This window comes from Cervus canadensis, chromosome 29 (assembly GCF_019320065.1).
Source record: "Cervus canadensis isolate Bull #8, Minnesota chromosome 29, ASM1932006v1, whole genome shotgun sequence".
Taxonomy (NCBI): domain Eukaryota; kingdom Metazoa; phylum Chordata; class Mammalia; order Artiodactyla; family Cervidae; genus Cervus; species Cervus canadensis.
The window spans coordinates 22413851-22428904 of record NC_057414.1 but is presented as its reverse complement, the minus strand read 5'-3'; the positions used below and the strand labels follow the sequence as shown (position 1 = coordinate 22428904).

The 15054-nt window shown below is 51.1% G+C and overlaps 1 protein-coding gene across 1 annotated transcript in view; it reads left to right on the top strand.

Annotated features, from left to right (window-relative positions):
* SLC6A5 (solute carrier family 6 member 5) overlaps positions 1-15054 on the top strand; it is a 56323-nt gene that overhangs the window by 20660 nt on the left and 20609 nt on the right. The window contains exons 8-10 of the mRNA XM_043452613.1: positions 5315-5449; positions 7192-7295; positions 10116-10240. Of these exons, the coding sequence (XP_043308548.1) occupies positions 5315-5449; positions 7192-7295; positions 10116-10240 (364 nt within the window). The remainder of the gene's footprint in view (positions 1-5314; positions 5450-7191; positions 7296-10115; positions 10241-15054) is intronic.

Below are 15054 nucleotides of genomic sequence, written 5' to 3'. Positions count from 1 at the left end.
GCAGCGGCTCTGGTGGGAAAATGGGAAGAGAAAGGGAACTTGGTTGAGCACTCCGTGGGCCAGGCAGTGTACTTCACCTGTTTTAGTGCATTCCATCCACCCAGCCTCCTGCTAGGTAAGGATATTGACATTTCTTCCCATTTTACAGATAGAGAAGCTGAGGCACATCAAAGTAAATTGCCTGAGGTCATACAGCTGTTAAATGGCAGCCCTGGGGTTTGAAAGCCAGGTGTTTCCCTTTAAAGCCTAGACTCTTTCCCCTACATGACATCCTCCCCCAAGGAGGGTCTGTTAGGAATATGGAAATGCAGAATTCTGGACTCATTTGCACTGTGAATCAGGACGTCCTGCCGTCCTGCCGTCGTCAGCTCTCATTGCCAGTTGGGCAAGTCCCAGGAGGCACTTTGTCCCTTCTTCCACGTCTGCAAATTCAAGGGTTAAAGTATATTTTCTCTTAGACCACTCTTTATCTATCAGTCTGATTTTTAGGGGGATGGTGTCAGAAATCAGTTCTTGGCATGATGTAGACCTTAATCCTTGGTGCCAGATATCATGGACTCTCTCTGAAATGAGGATTTTTGAGCTCTCAGCAAGTAACAGAGAAGGCAATGGCAACCCAATCCAGTAATCTTGCTTGGAAAATCCCATGGACGGAAGAGCCTGGTAGGCTGCAGTCCATGGGGTCGCGAAGAGTTGGAAACGACTGAGCGACTTCCCTTTCACTTTTCACTTTCATGCATTGGAGGAGGAAATGGCAACCCACTCCAGTGTTCTTGCCTGGAGAATCCCAGGGATGGGGGAGCCTAGTGGGCTGCCGTCTATGGGGTCGCACAGAGTTGGACACGACTGAAGCGACTTAGCAGCAGCAGCAAGTAAGTTTTTCTTTTAGATCTGCTAACTTATCTTTCTGCTTCATTGAGAAAGATTTCCAACTAGGGATCAATAATTAATTTTTTAAAATGAGGAATACCGCCAGAAATAATGTGTCCCCATTTATTTTCCTGCCCTGGGGTGTGCAGACATTAATCATGAAGCTTTGTTTGTAAGCACGGCGGCAGCTCCTCATTATCACAGGCTTCTCTGTGATTGAAGTTCCACCAAAACTGTCATTTCTAAGCAACAGAGATGTCCTTCTCTTGCAGCAAGATAAGCTCAGGTCGTCTTGTTTAGGGTCCTAGGAGATAAGAGTGGCTGGTTGCCTTCTATGAGACCTCTGTCTCCCTTTGAACAGCTAGAATTCCAGAGTTTGGTGTGACCAGCAGGCAGCCCGAAGGTCAAATGCAGCCTACCTGACCTCTGGGGCTGCTCTGCTGGAGAGTTACGGCAAGGACAGAACATTCGCTTAATTAGCTGGCACAGCCTTGGGAGGGGGGTGGCCTTACCACCTGTTCAGGGCTCCCATCGTGAGGACGATGATGCCAGGTGTCAGGCCAGCAGGCTGGGATCAACCCGTCATAGTCACTCCTGCCAAGTATAATTCATTACTGTTCAAGTTTAATGTCTCTGACAGTCCATCCTGAAACAGGTGTGTTCTGAAGTCCCCACCACACAGGAAAACTAGCTGTGATCAAACCTCCACAAACACCTGGCTCACACGGGAGGCATCCCCAGGATTTAGACATGAAACTGGGCATCCTTTCAGTTCACAGGCAGTCCTCATCAACAACCTGAGTGCATCATTCCACACGCCAGGGCCAGAGCCGGTGAGGTGGAGAAGTGCCTAGGGTGTGAAATCTAGGGCTGAGTTCACTCTCAGGTTCCCGCATGTGCAGGGTGGGCCGGTGAGAATGGGTGCTTCCTTAAATTGTGCACCTGGGTGTTCCCTTGCCTCACCCGAGCCCCTGCCTCTCACATTTCTGATCAGGTGGCTCAAGGACTGGCATTAAAAGGAAGGAAATAGGCTTTGGAGTTAGAAAATGTCAAGTCTGGATCTTGGCTCCAACTGGAAGACCTTGAGTGAGATATTTAACCCGTTGAGGGAGCCTTAACCTGAGCCTCAGTTTTCTCCTCTGTAAAATGGGACTGCAAAGAGCTGATCCATGGCGGGAGCTCCAGAAACGGTTGTGTCCGAACCACCTCCAGCAGTCAAATGGGAGCAGCGTCTCAGGCGGTTAGACTGGTGCTAGTCGTGGGGTCTTCTTCCTGCCGGACCCCACTGTTTGCATCGTCTCCCTCGCCCCCTCCCATCCTCACCTCCCACCAGCCCCATGTGATCAGGATTGTCGCCCTGCCCCTGCCGTCTTGGTGGGGTGGGGAGGTCAGACTGCTCAGGGCCCCGCTGGTCCCTGTAGCGTTCCTCCCCTCAGCCCCATCTGACGGGTGGGAGTACAGCCCGGGTCGTCCTGCGGGAGTGATTTTCTCCTGAGACAGCAGATGCCTTTGAGTTTCCCACTGTGTGGAAGGGGAAGGAGAGAAGCAAGTTTGGGGGATGGGAGGAAGCAGGCCACCCCCTCACCGTCCCTGGTAATGCCAGTGCCTCAGGGCAAGGACAGAGGCGGGACCACTGTCATGGGGGCAGGGAAGAGGCCCCTGGTGGGTGGTGGAAGCTGTGTGGAGACCAGTAGACCAGCCCACGCCTGGTCTATAGACAGGAAGACTTTGGCCTTGACGAGTAATTCGGTTTAGAAAGTGTAATTTGTTCAGTCATGTCCGACTCTTTGTGACCCCATGAACTATACAGTCCATGGAATTCTCCAGGTAGCCTTTCCCTTCTCCAGAGGATCTTCCCAACCCAGGGATCGAATTGGGTTTAGAGGAAGAAGTACCTCCTCTTCTTTCCTTGACCTGCAGCCTGTCCCGTTCAGCCGACGGCTCCTCTGCCCATCAGCGGCTGAGTCCAGAACCTTCGGGGTCACCCTGCCCCTGTCCTTCCTCCCTGTCTCTCTCACTCCACATGAAATCGTCAGGAAGTCCTGTTGCTCTGCTGCGCAGTGGATCTGGTTTCTGACCGTTGTCCCGGCTCCTCTGAAATGCCCTGGGTGGAACCATTGCTGCCCTCTGCCTGGATTGCAGCTGTGACCTCCTCACCGCTCCCCCTGTGGTAAAAGCACAATGTAGCCACTGGGTGACAGATACAATATTAGCTTGTGTGACTGCTCTGCCCCAGTCCTCCCCATCTTTACCCTCGCGCCCCCAGGCCCTAGAGGTATGACCTGTCCCTGCCCCCTCCCCTCCTCCTGACCTCCCCTCCCACCCGAAGTCCTGCCACACTGGCCGCCTGGCTGCTCCTGGAGGTCGGCACACCCCCTTCTTGGGCTCTTTACTCCTGTGGTTCCCTCTGTCTGGAATGTTCTCCCGGATATCCAGTTGGCTCACTCTCACTTCCTTCAAGTCCCGGGCAACTTGTCAAAGAGTTCTTCCCTGTCCACCCCTTTAATACAGCCTTCTTCCCAGCTGACCTCCCCAGCGTGTGCCGGGAATGTATTAGATGCTCAAAAATATGTGTCCAAATGTATGCATATGTGTGTGTTTATTGAAGAAATAAGTAACCTTGAGAGTTTTATCTTCATCTCAAACTGTCTCCCAAGCCATCCGTCCTAAGTCTTTGGATCAGACCTCGTCCCCTGAAATCCCAGTGCCTGCCAGGCCGGAGCCTCCTGCCAGGCCCTGGGGTCTGTGCAGCCAGTGCGTGAGGAGGGGGCTCTGTCTCCCTCCTGGGGGCAGGCCAGGGGTGCCCTGGAAGGGAGACAGCAGTGGGCATGGAGGGGCTCTGAGCCCACAGTGCTCACTCTGTGCCTCCTCCCAGTCACGGATGAGGGAGGCTTGGGTGGTCAGGGATGGGCGCGGGACCTCATCCTTCCAAGTGTCTTCTGATGCACTTAGGGATGTCACTGGCTGGAGAGCTGAGGGCTGCCGGGGGTCATTAGCAATATGGATGTGGCACTTCCATTTCCAGGGCCCCCAGGCCTGCTCTGCATTGTCTGGATTGTCCCACCCTGCTCTTCTAAAGCCCCGTGAGGAGTACGCAGTCATCACCGCTTTGCCCGTGTGGACACTCGGCTCAGGGAGGTTAAGTCCCTTCACCAGGCGGCCCAGCTCGTACGTGTTGCAGCTGGGATCTGCACTCAGGCAGTGCAGAGTCAGCGCGCTCCCAGCCCACGCTGCTTGCGTCTAGATCCTGGTCCCAAGCCCGTCCTCCACTCCGAGGTTTGACCGACGGAGAAGGGAGGTGCTTCCTCCTCGTCCCCGTTCAACCACAGCCCCCAAATTCTGTTGGTATTATTTCCCAAATGTTTCTTGGCTCTGCTTCTTCCCTTTGTCCTGAGCCCAGGAGCCTCTGTTGGCTGGGACTCCGGGCCTCCCCGACCTGGCCCATGCGTCCAGCACCCCTTGGCTCTTAGCCCCAGCTGTGTGCCGAGCTCCCAGTGAATTTAGGGACTGGCCCTCACCCCTGCCTTGTCCCCCCTTCTTCCCTCACCTTCCTGTTGGGCTTCACCTCCTTCACGTTGCACTTGGCCTCTCAGATCCAGCCGTGTATCATCTCCATGCATCTTCTCAGAACTCCCGGTGGGGCACAGCGCCTTCCCCTGGACTTCACAGTGTCCTGTTTGGGACTGCTAAGCCATTATTCAGATGTTGGCTCTGGGTCTCCTAGATTGAGTTCCTTCATCTTTATGCATCTAGGACCTGGCATAACTCCCAGTTCATAGTAGGCCCGTAATAAATGCTTGTTGAACTTAACTGCATTTAATGACCATCTGTCACTAATCAAGTGCTATGCTAGAGGCCCGTTTAATCCTCACAATTATTTTTTTAAAGAAAGGTGCTATTATTCCATTTACAGATGCAGAAATAAAGATTCAGAGAGCTGAATAGCTTGTCTAAAGTCTCATAGCTACTCAGTGCCAGAAGTGCGATTTCGTTTGAACCTAAATATACCAAATTCTAAGATCATGCTTCTTTCATGTCCCTGGGCTGCCTCAGTTAGTGTGTGTGCATAAACAAGGATGGAAAATTTAAGCTAAAGAAATTAATCTCTAATGGTGGAATTTGGGGCCTCAAGCTGAGGGTGAGCTAGGTGTTCAGGAGGAAGAGGGCATATAACATTCCTCCCTCAGTTGGTCCTCAGGGAGTTACCCACTTCTGACTCACGCCCACAGCCTTGGATGTCCCCCTTGAGACTTTATTTCTGGCTCTGACTGACTCATCTTTGGTCACAGTGCCTTTATTGCATCCCCCATCCTGGAAGAGTTTGGGGAAAAATAGCCCATGAGGCCTTGTGTCTGGATGGAGGTCACACTCTGCCTCTCTGATGCTCCTCCGGTCACATCGTGTGCGTCTGCTCATTCCTGTCCCGCTGTGGTGGTTTTTGCAGGTGGTGTACTTCACGGCCACGTTCCCGTATGTTGTGCTCGTGATCCTTCTCATCCGAGGAGTCACCCTGCCCGGGGCCGGCGCTGGGATTTGGTACTTCATCACACCAAAGTGGGAGAAACTCACGGATGCCACGGTGGGCCTCTGATTTCATTCCTCAAGCACCTACAGGGGAACAGCACGTGGGGTTGGGTCCCACTCTGGGACTCTGTTTAGCAGAAGGGGTTAGACCTCCTCTCACGGGGCAGCTCACTGTTAGCCTTTACAAGCTCCTGATGATTTTGACATGTTACATACAAACAGGAAGTTTTTTATGAGAAGTGGGCAGCAGGGGGGTTTCAGGTTCCTGGAACAGTTGTCCTACATCTGGGGTTGCAGTGGAGGTTGAAATGAAGAAAGAAATTCCCTTAATAGCTTTGGGTCACCTCATGCCACTTATCTGTTGCTAATTATAGTGTGTTGGAAATGGAGTTTTGCTGGTTGGAAAATAATTGCACTTGGACAAACTGCAAGCAGTTATAATTTAAAGAGCTCACACTTGTACACACACTTAAAGTACACACACTTGTACTTTCTGGTACCTTCTGTACAGGCATATCTTATTCTAAAATCCCCTAGGACTCCATGTGAAGTGGTGATTGTTTAATAAAAAATGCATTTTCTCACCTTAAAGAAAATTCTGCTTTTCCAGAAGACTTTAAGAAAACATAGCTACCATTGAGTTTGCACACAGTGAAAAACCTCCAGATAATGGCAGCTTAAACAAAAGTTTATTTTACTTGGAGGTACTTCAGCAGTCTAGTGGTAGATAGTCAAACACTGGTTGGATGGCTCCATAGTATCACAGGCTCCTTTCTGCTCCACCATCCTCAGTGAATAGCTGCCATATAGCTGCCAGAGCTCCAGCCATCATGTCAGCATTCCAGGTAGCACAAAGTAGTGAGGGAAGGGATAGACCACCGTCCCTCTCTCTTTAAAAGAGAGAAAGCCTGGAAGTTCCATATAACACTTGATTTCTCTCATCATCGGCAAGAAATTAAGTCATATGATCTCCTCTCAGCTGCGTCTTCCCTTGATTCTGGGAGGTGGTTGACTGGCTGAATGTATGGCTGCCTTTAACTAAAACCACAACTTTGTTACCAAGGAGTGTGAGACAATAGAGGTTGGGATAGGCCCAGACTTTGCCAGCACATACCTGAACTATCTCTTTGCATGTGTTAAACACAACGTAAAAGCCAGATTTTAACTTATAAAAATGATAGGAAGTCATTATCAAATCATATAAATCTCTAGCTCAAACTCTTGAGTTGCCTTCTGGAGTTTTATGAGGACAATTAAATTGCCAAGACAAGTAAGAGGTGCTGTCAGGCAGGTTCAAGAAGGAGGTGGCACTAAAATCCATTGTGTGGTGATAATAGAGCATGCTTTACTTCAATGGGGTGGGCTACAGAATTTCACATTTTTAGTAAATTGTAATCTGAGAATGTCAGCTGTAAAAAGTTTTGCTTTTGTACCCATGAATATTTTTGCTTTTGCAAATTGTTTCTTTATTTTGAGATGTTTTCTAGCTAAAGAAAGGGCTTTCCCCTTTTGTATCGTTTTACATGGTGGGGCTTGCCAGCATGAAATGTGTACGTTGCTTACTGAGTTCCTCTCCTTTGATTAGAATGGAGTTAGGGTCTCCCAGTTCAGTCACTGCCTCTTTGGTTTCCGGTGCAAGCGACTGCGTATGTTTCCCATTTATATTGGTGCAAAAGCCATCCTGTCCTGATTGCCTCCCTGCCTCCCAAGCCTCAGACCATGTGGCATTGGGAGCCTGCCCTCCCCCAGGCCAGCCTCCTTCCATGACCTTGAATCTTCCCCTCTTTTGCCTCCCAGGTGTGGAAAGACGCTGCCACTCAGATTTTCTTCTCTTTATCTGCTGCATGGGGAGGCCTGATCACTCTCTCTTCTTACAACAAATTCCACAACAATTGCTACAGGTATGTAGAGGCACTTCAAGCCCCAGAGGTGGCTGGTGAGTGGGACTAGGGCCTGGGGACAGAACCTTGGGCTGAGTTATCGCATGCCTGAGGCCACATCCTCACATTTCACCTGAGACAGGATCTGACAGTTGTCTCTGGCGTGGAGGAAATCCCCTGCGAAGGCTGAGCTGCGGGCTGCTGGTGGCCTGGCCTGGACCCCAACTTGCACCCTGATTCTGACCCTTGGGATGGAACTGAGTTTCTCTGGAGGTGCTGTTCCACTGGCTATGTCCTGGGATAGTCATTTGTGAGCTATCTAGTCCATGGAGACAGCTGTATGGTAGCTGTTGATGACGTATGGTCATGCGTTCACTTGACAGACATTTTTCTAGTGAGCCCAATGAGAAAGGCAGCATGGGACAGTCAAAGAAGAACCATGGTGGTGGCTGTGTTAATTAACTCAACAGCGGGACCCCTGTTTCATGCATATGCTTGTCAAATCATCACATTACATACTTTTAAATATGTTAAAATATATTACAATTTTATTTGTCAGTTAAACTGAAAGTTATGCAAACGTTGAGTCCCCTCCCAGATTTAAGAAACAGAACATCAGGAGGTGTTGGGTGTTGGGAATCTAGATTTCCAGACAGGATCTTCAGGTGGTGATGGTGCAGGGTGACACTTGGATAGGGTGATAGTAGGGGGCTCTGGAACCCCAAAGACGTGAGTCTGTACAGCCCCTGGAGGAGGTGACATCTGAAAGTTAAATCTGTCTGTGACAAACAGTAAGAAGATAAGGTTTGTTCTCTTGAGGGGCTGATTTAAAAAAAAAAGGAAAGAAGCTTGGAGTCAGATAGACTTGCATTTATGACTTCACCATTTATTAAGACTCCAAGACATGGGTAAGAAAATTCACTTCTCTGAATCCCCATTTTCTAATCTGTAAAATGCAGATTATAATATTTTGTTGGGGGTAAGAGACAACGTATACAAAATTCTCATGGCAATATTTTACACACAGTAGGAGCTCAGTAAACAGCGGTAGCCATCACTGTTATTTTTAATCATGCCTGAGATCGTTTGTGAACCAAGAGGAAGAGATGACATGTAAGCTGTAGCCTAGGTCGGCTGGGATGGCCTCACACAAGTGCCATCTCTGTGGGCCAGATTTCAACAGGTGCAGGGGAGGAGGGCATGTCTGCAGGTGGGGCTGAGTGGGGCTGGGGGTGACGAGGATATGGGGGGGCAGGCTGATGGCACTGCAGCAGGAGTGGGCTCACGGGGGCGGGAAGGAATTGGGGCCTGAGAATCGGCTGCGGAGAGAGCCTTTGTGTGTGTCTGCGGGGACACAAGTAGCGCAGAGTGAGTGACCTAAACAACAGAAGTTAACTTCCCCACCATCTGGAGGCCGTCAGTCCAAGATCAGGACGTCAACAGGATGACGTCTTCCGAGGCCTCCCTGCTTGGCTTGTGGCCAGCCGTCTTCTCCCTGAGTTCCGTCTGGTCTTCCTGCTCACTGTGCACCCTTATCTCCTCTGCTTATTGGGGCCTCAGTCATATGGGATTAGCGCCCACCCCCATGACTCCCTCTTAACCTAATTACCTATTTAAAGACCTGTTTTCAAATACAGTCACATTCTGAGAAACTGGGGGTAGTGACTTCCACATACACATTTTGGGGGCCCGCAGTTCAGCCCGTAACAGCTGGTAGGCCAGGCTAAGGAGTTTGAGGTGCTTTGATCATAGCTGCTTACTGACTTACGACCCACGAAAATCAACCTGAGCACCCTTGAAGGGGGAGACGTGGCTCTGCATTGTGTTAGGAATGAGGCTGTGTGGTGTGGCTGAGGGGCAGGAAGACTGGGTTCAAATTGGAACTTACTGTTAATGAGCCCGTTACCTTCTCCTGGGCCTCAGTTTCCCCATTGGTAAAAGACCCTGATGCTGGGAGGGATTGGGGGCAGGAGGAGAAGGGGACACCAGAGGGTGAGATGGCTGGGTGGCATCACCGACTGGATGGACATGAGTTTGAGTAAGCTCCGGGAGTTGGTGATGGACAGGGAGGCCTGGCGTGCTGTGATTCATGGGGTTGCAGAGAGTCGGACACGACTGAGCGACTGACCTGAAACCAAAGGGCTGAACGACGCAGATCGTGTCCTGAGTCCTTGCTCCCTGCCAGGCTTTGTGCGGCCCAGGCCTCATCTGGTTCTGTCCTCACGAGCTGTGAGCGAGGTGGGGTCATTGCCACCATTTAAAACAGGAGTGGAGAGAAAGTGACTTAGTCACGGTCATGCCTCTAACCTGGAATTTGGCCCCATGGCTCCATCTAGCTATGATCCTACTTCTGGGTCTAGAATGGACAGGGCAGCGTGGGAACTGCAGCTGCATGGCCAGCAGAGGGCGCTGCCTCCGAGGCGCTGGCCTCCTCCTCCCCTCCAGGCTGGCCCGTCAAAGCCTGTGTGCAGAAACCCCAGGCTGTTCTAAGGTTTGGTGAAATTGGGTGGTCCCACTGCCTTCTCTCATATGTGGTTCCTGTCCCAGACTCTGCAAAACGCCCCCATCCCTCTCTGATGGACAGACTTACTGTGCTACTGCCAGGAGGGGAGACCTGCTTCTATAGCAGAGCTTTGTCCTGGTGCTTATACACTCAGCCCAAGGGAGCCTGCGGTCAGGCTGTTCGTTTCCTTGTAAATAAGAGAGAACAAGACCGGCCTACGGCGAGCACCTGTGTAGAAACGGGCGTAGGCACAGGTGCCCACCAACACAGTGGTGTGTCCCTCCCCTGCCCCTTCCTCCGGACAAAGCGCAGCTGGTGACAGACCGGTCCTCCCCCAGGGACACGCTGATCGTCACTTGCACCAACAGTGCCACCAGCATCTTCGCCGGCTTCGTCATCTTCTCAGTCATCGGCTTCATGGCCAACGAACGCAAGGTGGACATCGAGAACGTGGCCGACCAAGGTACCGTGCGGTTGTCGCCCTGCTCTTGTGGGCCGGGTTCCACGTTTGCATCCTGAGCTTCTGACTTGTGCTGCTGGGCTAGGAAGCTGTCCTTCTGGGGCGGGCTGGAGAGGGGGCAGCCTCGGTCCCCCTTTGTGGAGGGGCCCGGAACAGCTGAAGCGCCTGCAGAGCTAGAGCTGGCCGGTCCTTACCCAGAGGGGTGGCTATAAAAGCCCTTTCCTGCTTCCCTCTCCTTCTCTCTTTTTTAAAAAGATATTTATTTATTTGTCTATGTCGGGTCTCATTTGTGGTATGCAGGGTCTTCGTTGCACCATGCAGACTTATTGGACCCTTGGCGTGTGGGATCTTAGTTCCCCAACCAGGGATTGGACCCATGTCCCCTGCATTGCCAGGCTGATTCTTAACCTCTCGGCCACCAGGGAAGTCCCTGGTCCCTCTCCTCTTTTAGCTAAGCTCCAGCCTATGTAAGGTCTCTACCTGTTAGGCATATGTAGAGGATTCTCCAAGCCAACCAGCGCTCCTGCAGCTGATGTGGCCACAGCCTGCCGCAGGGTGGCATCCCTCGCCGAGGGCTCTGCAGGCACGGAGCCAATGCTTATTAATAAGAGCAGCCTTCTGCTGACGAAGCACAGCTTGTAAGGTCTGACATGCTCTCGGGGCCTTCTGCTTAGTTAGCAATGCAGACCCGCAGTGTTTTCCCCAGTGGGTGGAAGAATTGGTTGGTGGTGGAGGGAGGGATGTAGGATAAATGTTTACTCTCTGCCCAGGTGATCCATCTGTTGATGGCTCACACTTGTGTGGTCTCTTTGGAGGGTACAGAGGGCTGTCATTTTTTAATCTCATTTAACCCATATTTCTAGCACAGTATTTTGCAGAGAGTATGTAATACTTTTATTGAACTTTTAATTTCCACCCAGCCTTATTCTACGCAGGATTTGGGTGTTGAGCGGGTTTCGGTGACGAAGGGATTTCATTGTGGCATTGTCTGTCATTAGGGTCACCCTCTGATCAGGCGTTTAGGAGATGCCTCGGGGTCGGGACCGTGGCTGGGGCCGTGGCCGGGGCTGAGGGGACAGGATTGTCTATGGGTTCTAGACCGTCCAGACTGTGGGCCTGTCTCGTGGCTTCTCTGTGCGGTTGTCTTTCTTGAAGGAGCTCACTGCAGACCTCAGATAATGGCTCAGACGGCAGCACGAGAGAGAACAGAGCCTTAGCGATGTCACCTCCTTGGTGGGCTGCTGTCTCCCTGCGGACCGGTAGTTACCACTTCAGTGGGCTGATAGCACACTGCAGGCCTCGGAGAGTTAAAGAACCAGCTTGTTCCTGGGGAATGGGGGCTAGTTATCTCTCCCTGGAGCGAGTGTTGAAGCCCCAGGGATTTTGGTCCTGCAGCAGTGCGCTAAATTAGACATCCCAGAGCTGAGCCAATGCCCTTCCCTGGTTGAAGAGTTTAAAACTCCTGGGGAGGAGGGAGGTGGCAGGGGTGGGACATACAGGGGAGGGGAGAGAAGTGAAGGCTTTGTCTTCAGGGTGCCTGTGACACCCAGCTGTCCTTATTTCCTCCCAGCAGGGTACCTGGAGCAGCTGGGTCCTACCCCACTTTCTGGCAGGTCTGAGGTGTTTCGTCGTTTTTGAGACATTACTGAGCTGTGAGCCAGTGGCTGAGTGGCCAGCGATAGTGATTGCTGAGATACGGTCATGTTAGTTTACTCTTCCAAGCGCTTTCCTACCCCAGGAAAGGGATGTGGGGGCACACGTTGCTAAAGCCCAAATCACATTTTGTTTTTCCTTTATGTACAAAGCATCAAACAAATGGTCCGGGTTTCCCTCTAGAATTTTCCCTTTCTACATTTTTTTCATTTCCTCTGACAGGGAGAGGAGCTCTTCTCATGGATTCTAACATGTTGTGTTCATACAGTGGACCCTTGAACAACGCAGATCTCAGATACGGGGGGGTTAGAGGTGCCAAACCTCCAAGTGGTCAAAAATTCAAGTTATAATTGATTAGTAAGCCCTTTGTAGATACAGTTCCTCTGAATCGGAGATTCCTTTGCATCCATGGATTTGCCCAACTGTGGACTGTCTTGTATTGTATTTACTACTGAGAAAAATCCACGCATGCCCGGAGGCTGGCAGTCCAAACCTGTGTTGCTCAAGGGACATCTGTACTTGGTAGTTTCCCATTGTTACCAGCACGGAGAAGTGGGTCTCACCCCCACTGGGGAGAGGCAGGGACCCTTGAAGTCTTCTCCCAGACCCACGGGCAGCTAACCCTGCTCATTTGAATTCGCATACCTTCTTGTAAGTGATTTGAAGGCTTTTCTGACTTCCCCAGGCATAATGGAGACCCTGCAGAATACAGGACAGAGGTTTGGGGTCAGGCCTGTGTTAGGTGCCAGCCCCATGCCCTCCTTGCTAGGTGACATTGGCACGTGAACGTTCAGTTCATTTGTGCTGATCTGGCAATAGTAACCGTGTTTTGATGTTTAGTCCAAAGCTGGTTCTCTTTAATGACCTAACAGTAGTGCATTTTGTTTAGAGCTCCCTTTTAAGAGAGGCTCAAAGTCACTACCTCAAATCTTGGCTGTATCAGACTGAGGGTGACTGAGGGTGGGATTGGTATGAGACCAGGCCGTCTTCTGCTCTTACAGTGGGCATGGGGAAGGGGGCATGGTCTTCTCAGACATCGACTTCAGAAAAGCAGCTTTCTGGGAAGTCAGCCTGTAGAGGCATCTCCCAGCCATCTTCACGGCTACCTGGGGAGTGCTGACCCACTGTCAGAATCCTACCAAGATGCTTACCCACCTGCAGCAGGACTGGATTAGGCCCAGCAGGGGAACACTGAGGTGCATGTAGATTTCCGGGCCCACGGGGTAACTCCCAGGTAACCAGGCCACTCGGAAGTGCCGCCCTGGCTCCCTTGCCCCCTCATAGTACAGAGACCCTGCTGATGGAGATGAAGGGACCTTCCCACCGTCTGTCTGCCACCGGGAAGCCAGTGCTTCCAAAGGCTCAGGGTTCAGCGCTGCCTCTTCTGAGAACGCGTGCACGTGTAGCAGGTAACCTGCAGAGTGAGCCCTCCCCGTGGGCTGCAGGCCGTGCTGGCTCCAGAGCCCCTGGTCCTGTCTGCAGCGGCTCTCTCGGCCCAAGGAGGCTGTCGCTGTAGGTCTCTGGGGGCCCTGCCCGAGAAGCTGGCCCGCCGAGCCCCTTTGGGCCCCTCTCATGGGAAGAGCAATAATGGTCTGTGCTTATTGAGTTCTCTCCACAGCCAGGCATTGTTCTGAGCCCTTCACTAGTATCAGTACTCTTAACGTTCACAGAGATTCCCTGAGGGTGAGTGAAGGGCTCAGTCGCATCCGACTCTTTGCGACCCCCATGGACTATACAGTCCATGGAATTCTCCAGGCCAGAATACTGCAGTGGGTAGCCGTTCCCTTCTCCAGGGGATCTCCCCAACCCAGGGATCGAACCCAGGTCTCCCACATTGCAGGTGGATTCTTTACCAGCTGAGCCACAAGGGAAACCCTATCCCTGAGGGTAGGCACTATTATAATCCCCATTGTATGGATAAGGAAACTGAGGTGTGTCCAGAGTCTTCCCCAAGTCTTATCTAAAGTCCTGCAGCTAGTAAGAGGCAGAGTGAGTCTCCTGGTCCCTGGGGCAGCGGAGACTACTCTCCAGCTCCTGGGCTTTGCTGAAAGTGGCAGGACTCAGCTTCTGTCAGAGACACCAGCCTCACCCAGGGAAAACTCACCGTGGCTCGGGCAGTCCCTCTTCCCAGACTCTACAAAATATTATAAACCTGTATTTAAAAAAAAATTCACTCGCTAGCCATCTTGGATAAATGGAGTTTTCTGAACATGATGTCTTTATCCTGTGTTCTGTAGGGAGGCCACCGAAATAGAAACAGGCCCGATATTTGGAAATCCTTCTCCACCCTGAAAAAGCAGTGACATCCAAATGGCCGGAATCCTGTTAAGGCAATCAGCCGAGGTCCTCCGGCAGTGGCCATTTTAAGACCTTCTTGTCCGCTTTATGAGCCTAAACTGAACTGGCTTCCTCGGTGTTCAGGGCACTGAACTGGCTTCCTCCGTGTGCTGCATTTGAGACCAATTTTGAACTGTAGTTTAATACTGAGTTTTCTTTTATGGTTCACTCAGGGAGCCTTCAGAGGCTGTTTCTACGGTCTGTTCAATAAATGCATCAAGTGAGGGTATCTTAGGCATTCCAGGCTTTATATTTTAAATACCCAAAGCCCTAGGCAACATTAGGAGCTAACAACCTGATAAATTCCAGTTTGAAAAAAGGGCTGTTATGATTGAGTTATAAAAACTCCAGGTGCTGCGATTTCTGGCTTCCAGACGTGCCCTGGCTGTGGATTACTCCAACATTTCCTGGTCTCTGCCCATTATCATGTAGGTTTATACTTACAGGGAAGTTCACAACTGCAGGGTCTTTAACCATCTTCCCAGTGAGGCCATGAGGCAGGTAGGAACGGCTGGCAGGGTTTTACGTTAGCAGAGAAAAACACAGCTCAGACATCCTCTATCAAGACCACACACGATATTCTTGGGAAAACTCAGATCAGAGCTGCTAATTTCCAAGTTCCTTGTCTACTCCTAAGAAGAGCCAGTATTCTGTGAGTGTTGATGATGTGTGAGGTCTCAGCGCTTTACCTGCATCTCCTCATTTGTTCGTCATGACTGTCCTATTATGAAGATCTATTGTTATCCCCATTTTACAGATAGGCAAGGTTGAGGCTTATAGAAATAAACTAACTTCTCTAGGGTTGCACAGTTAGCAAGTCATGGAGT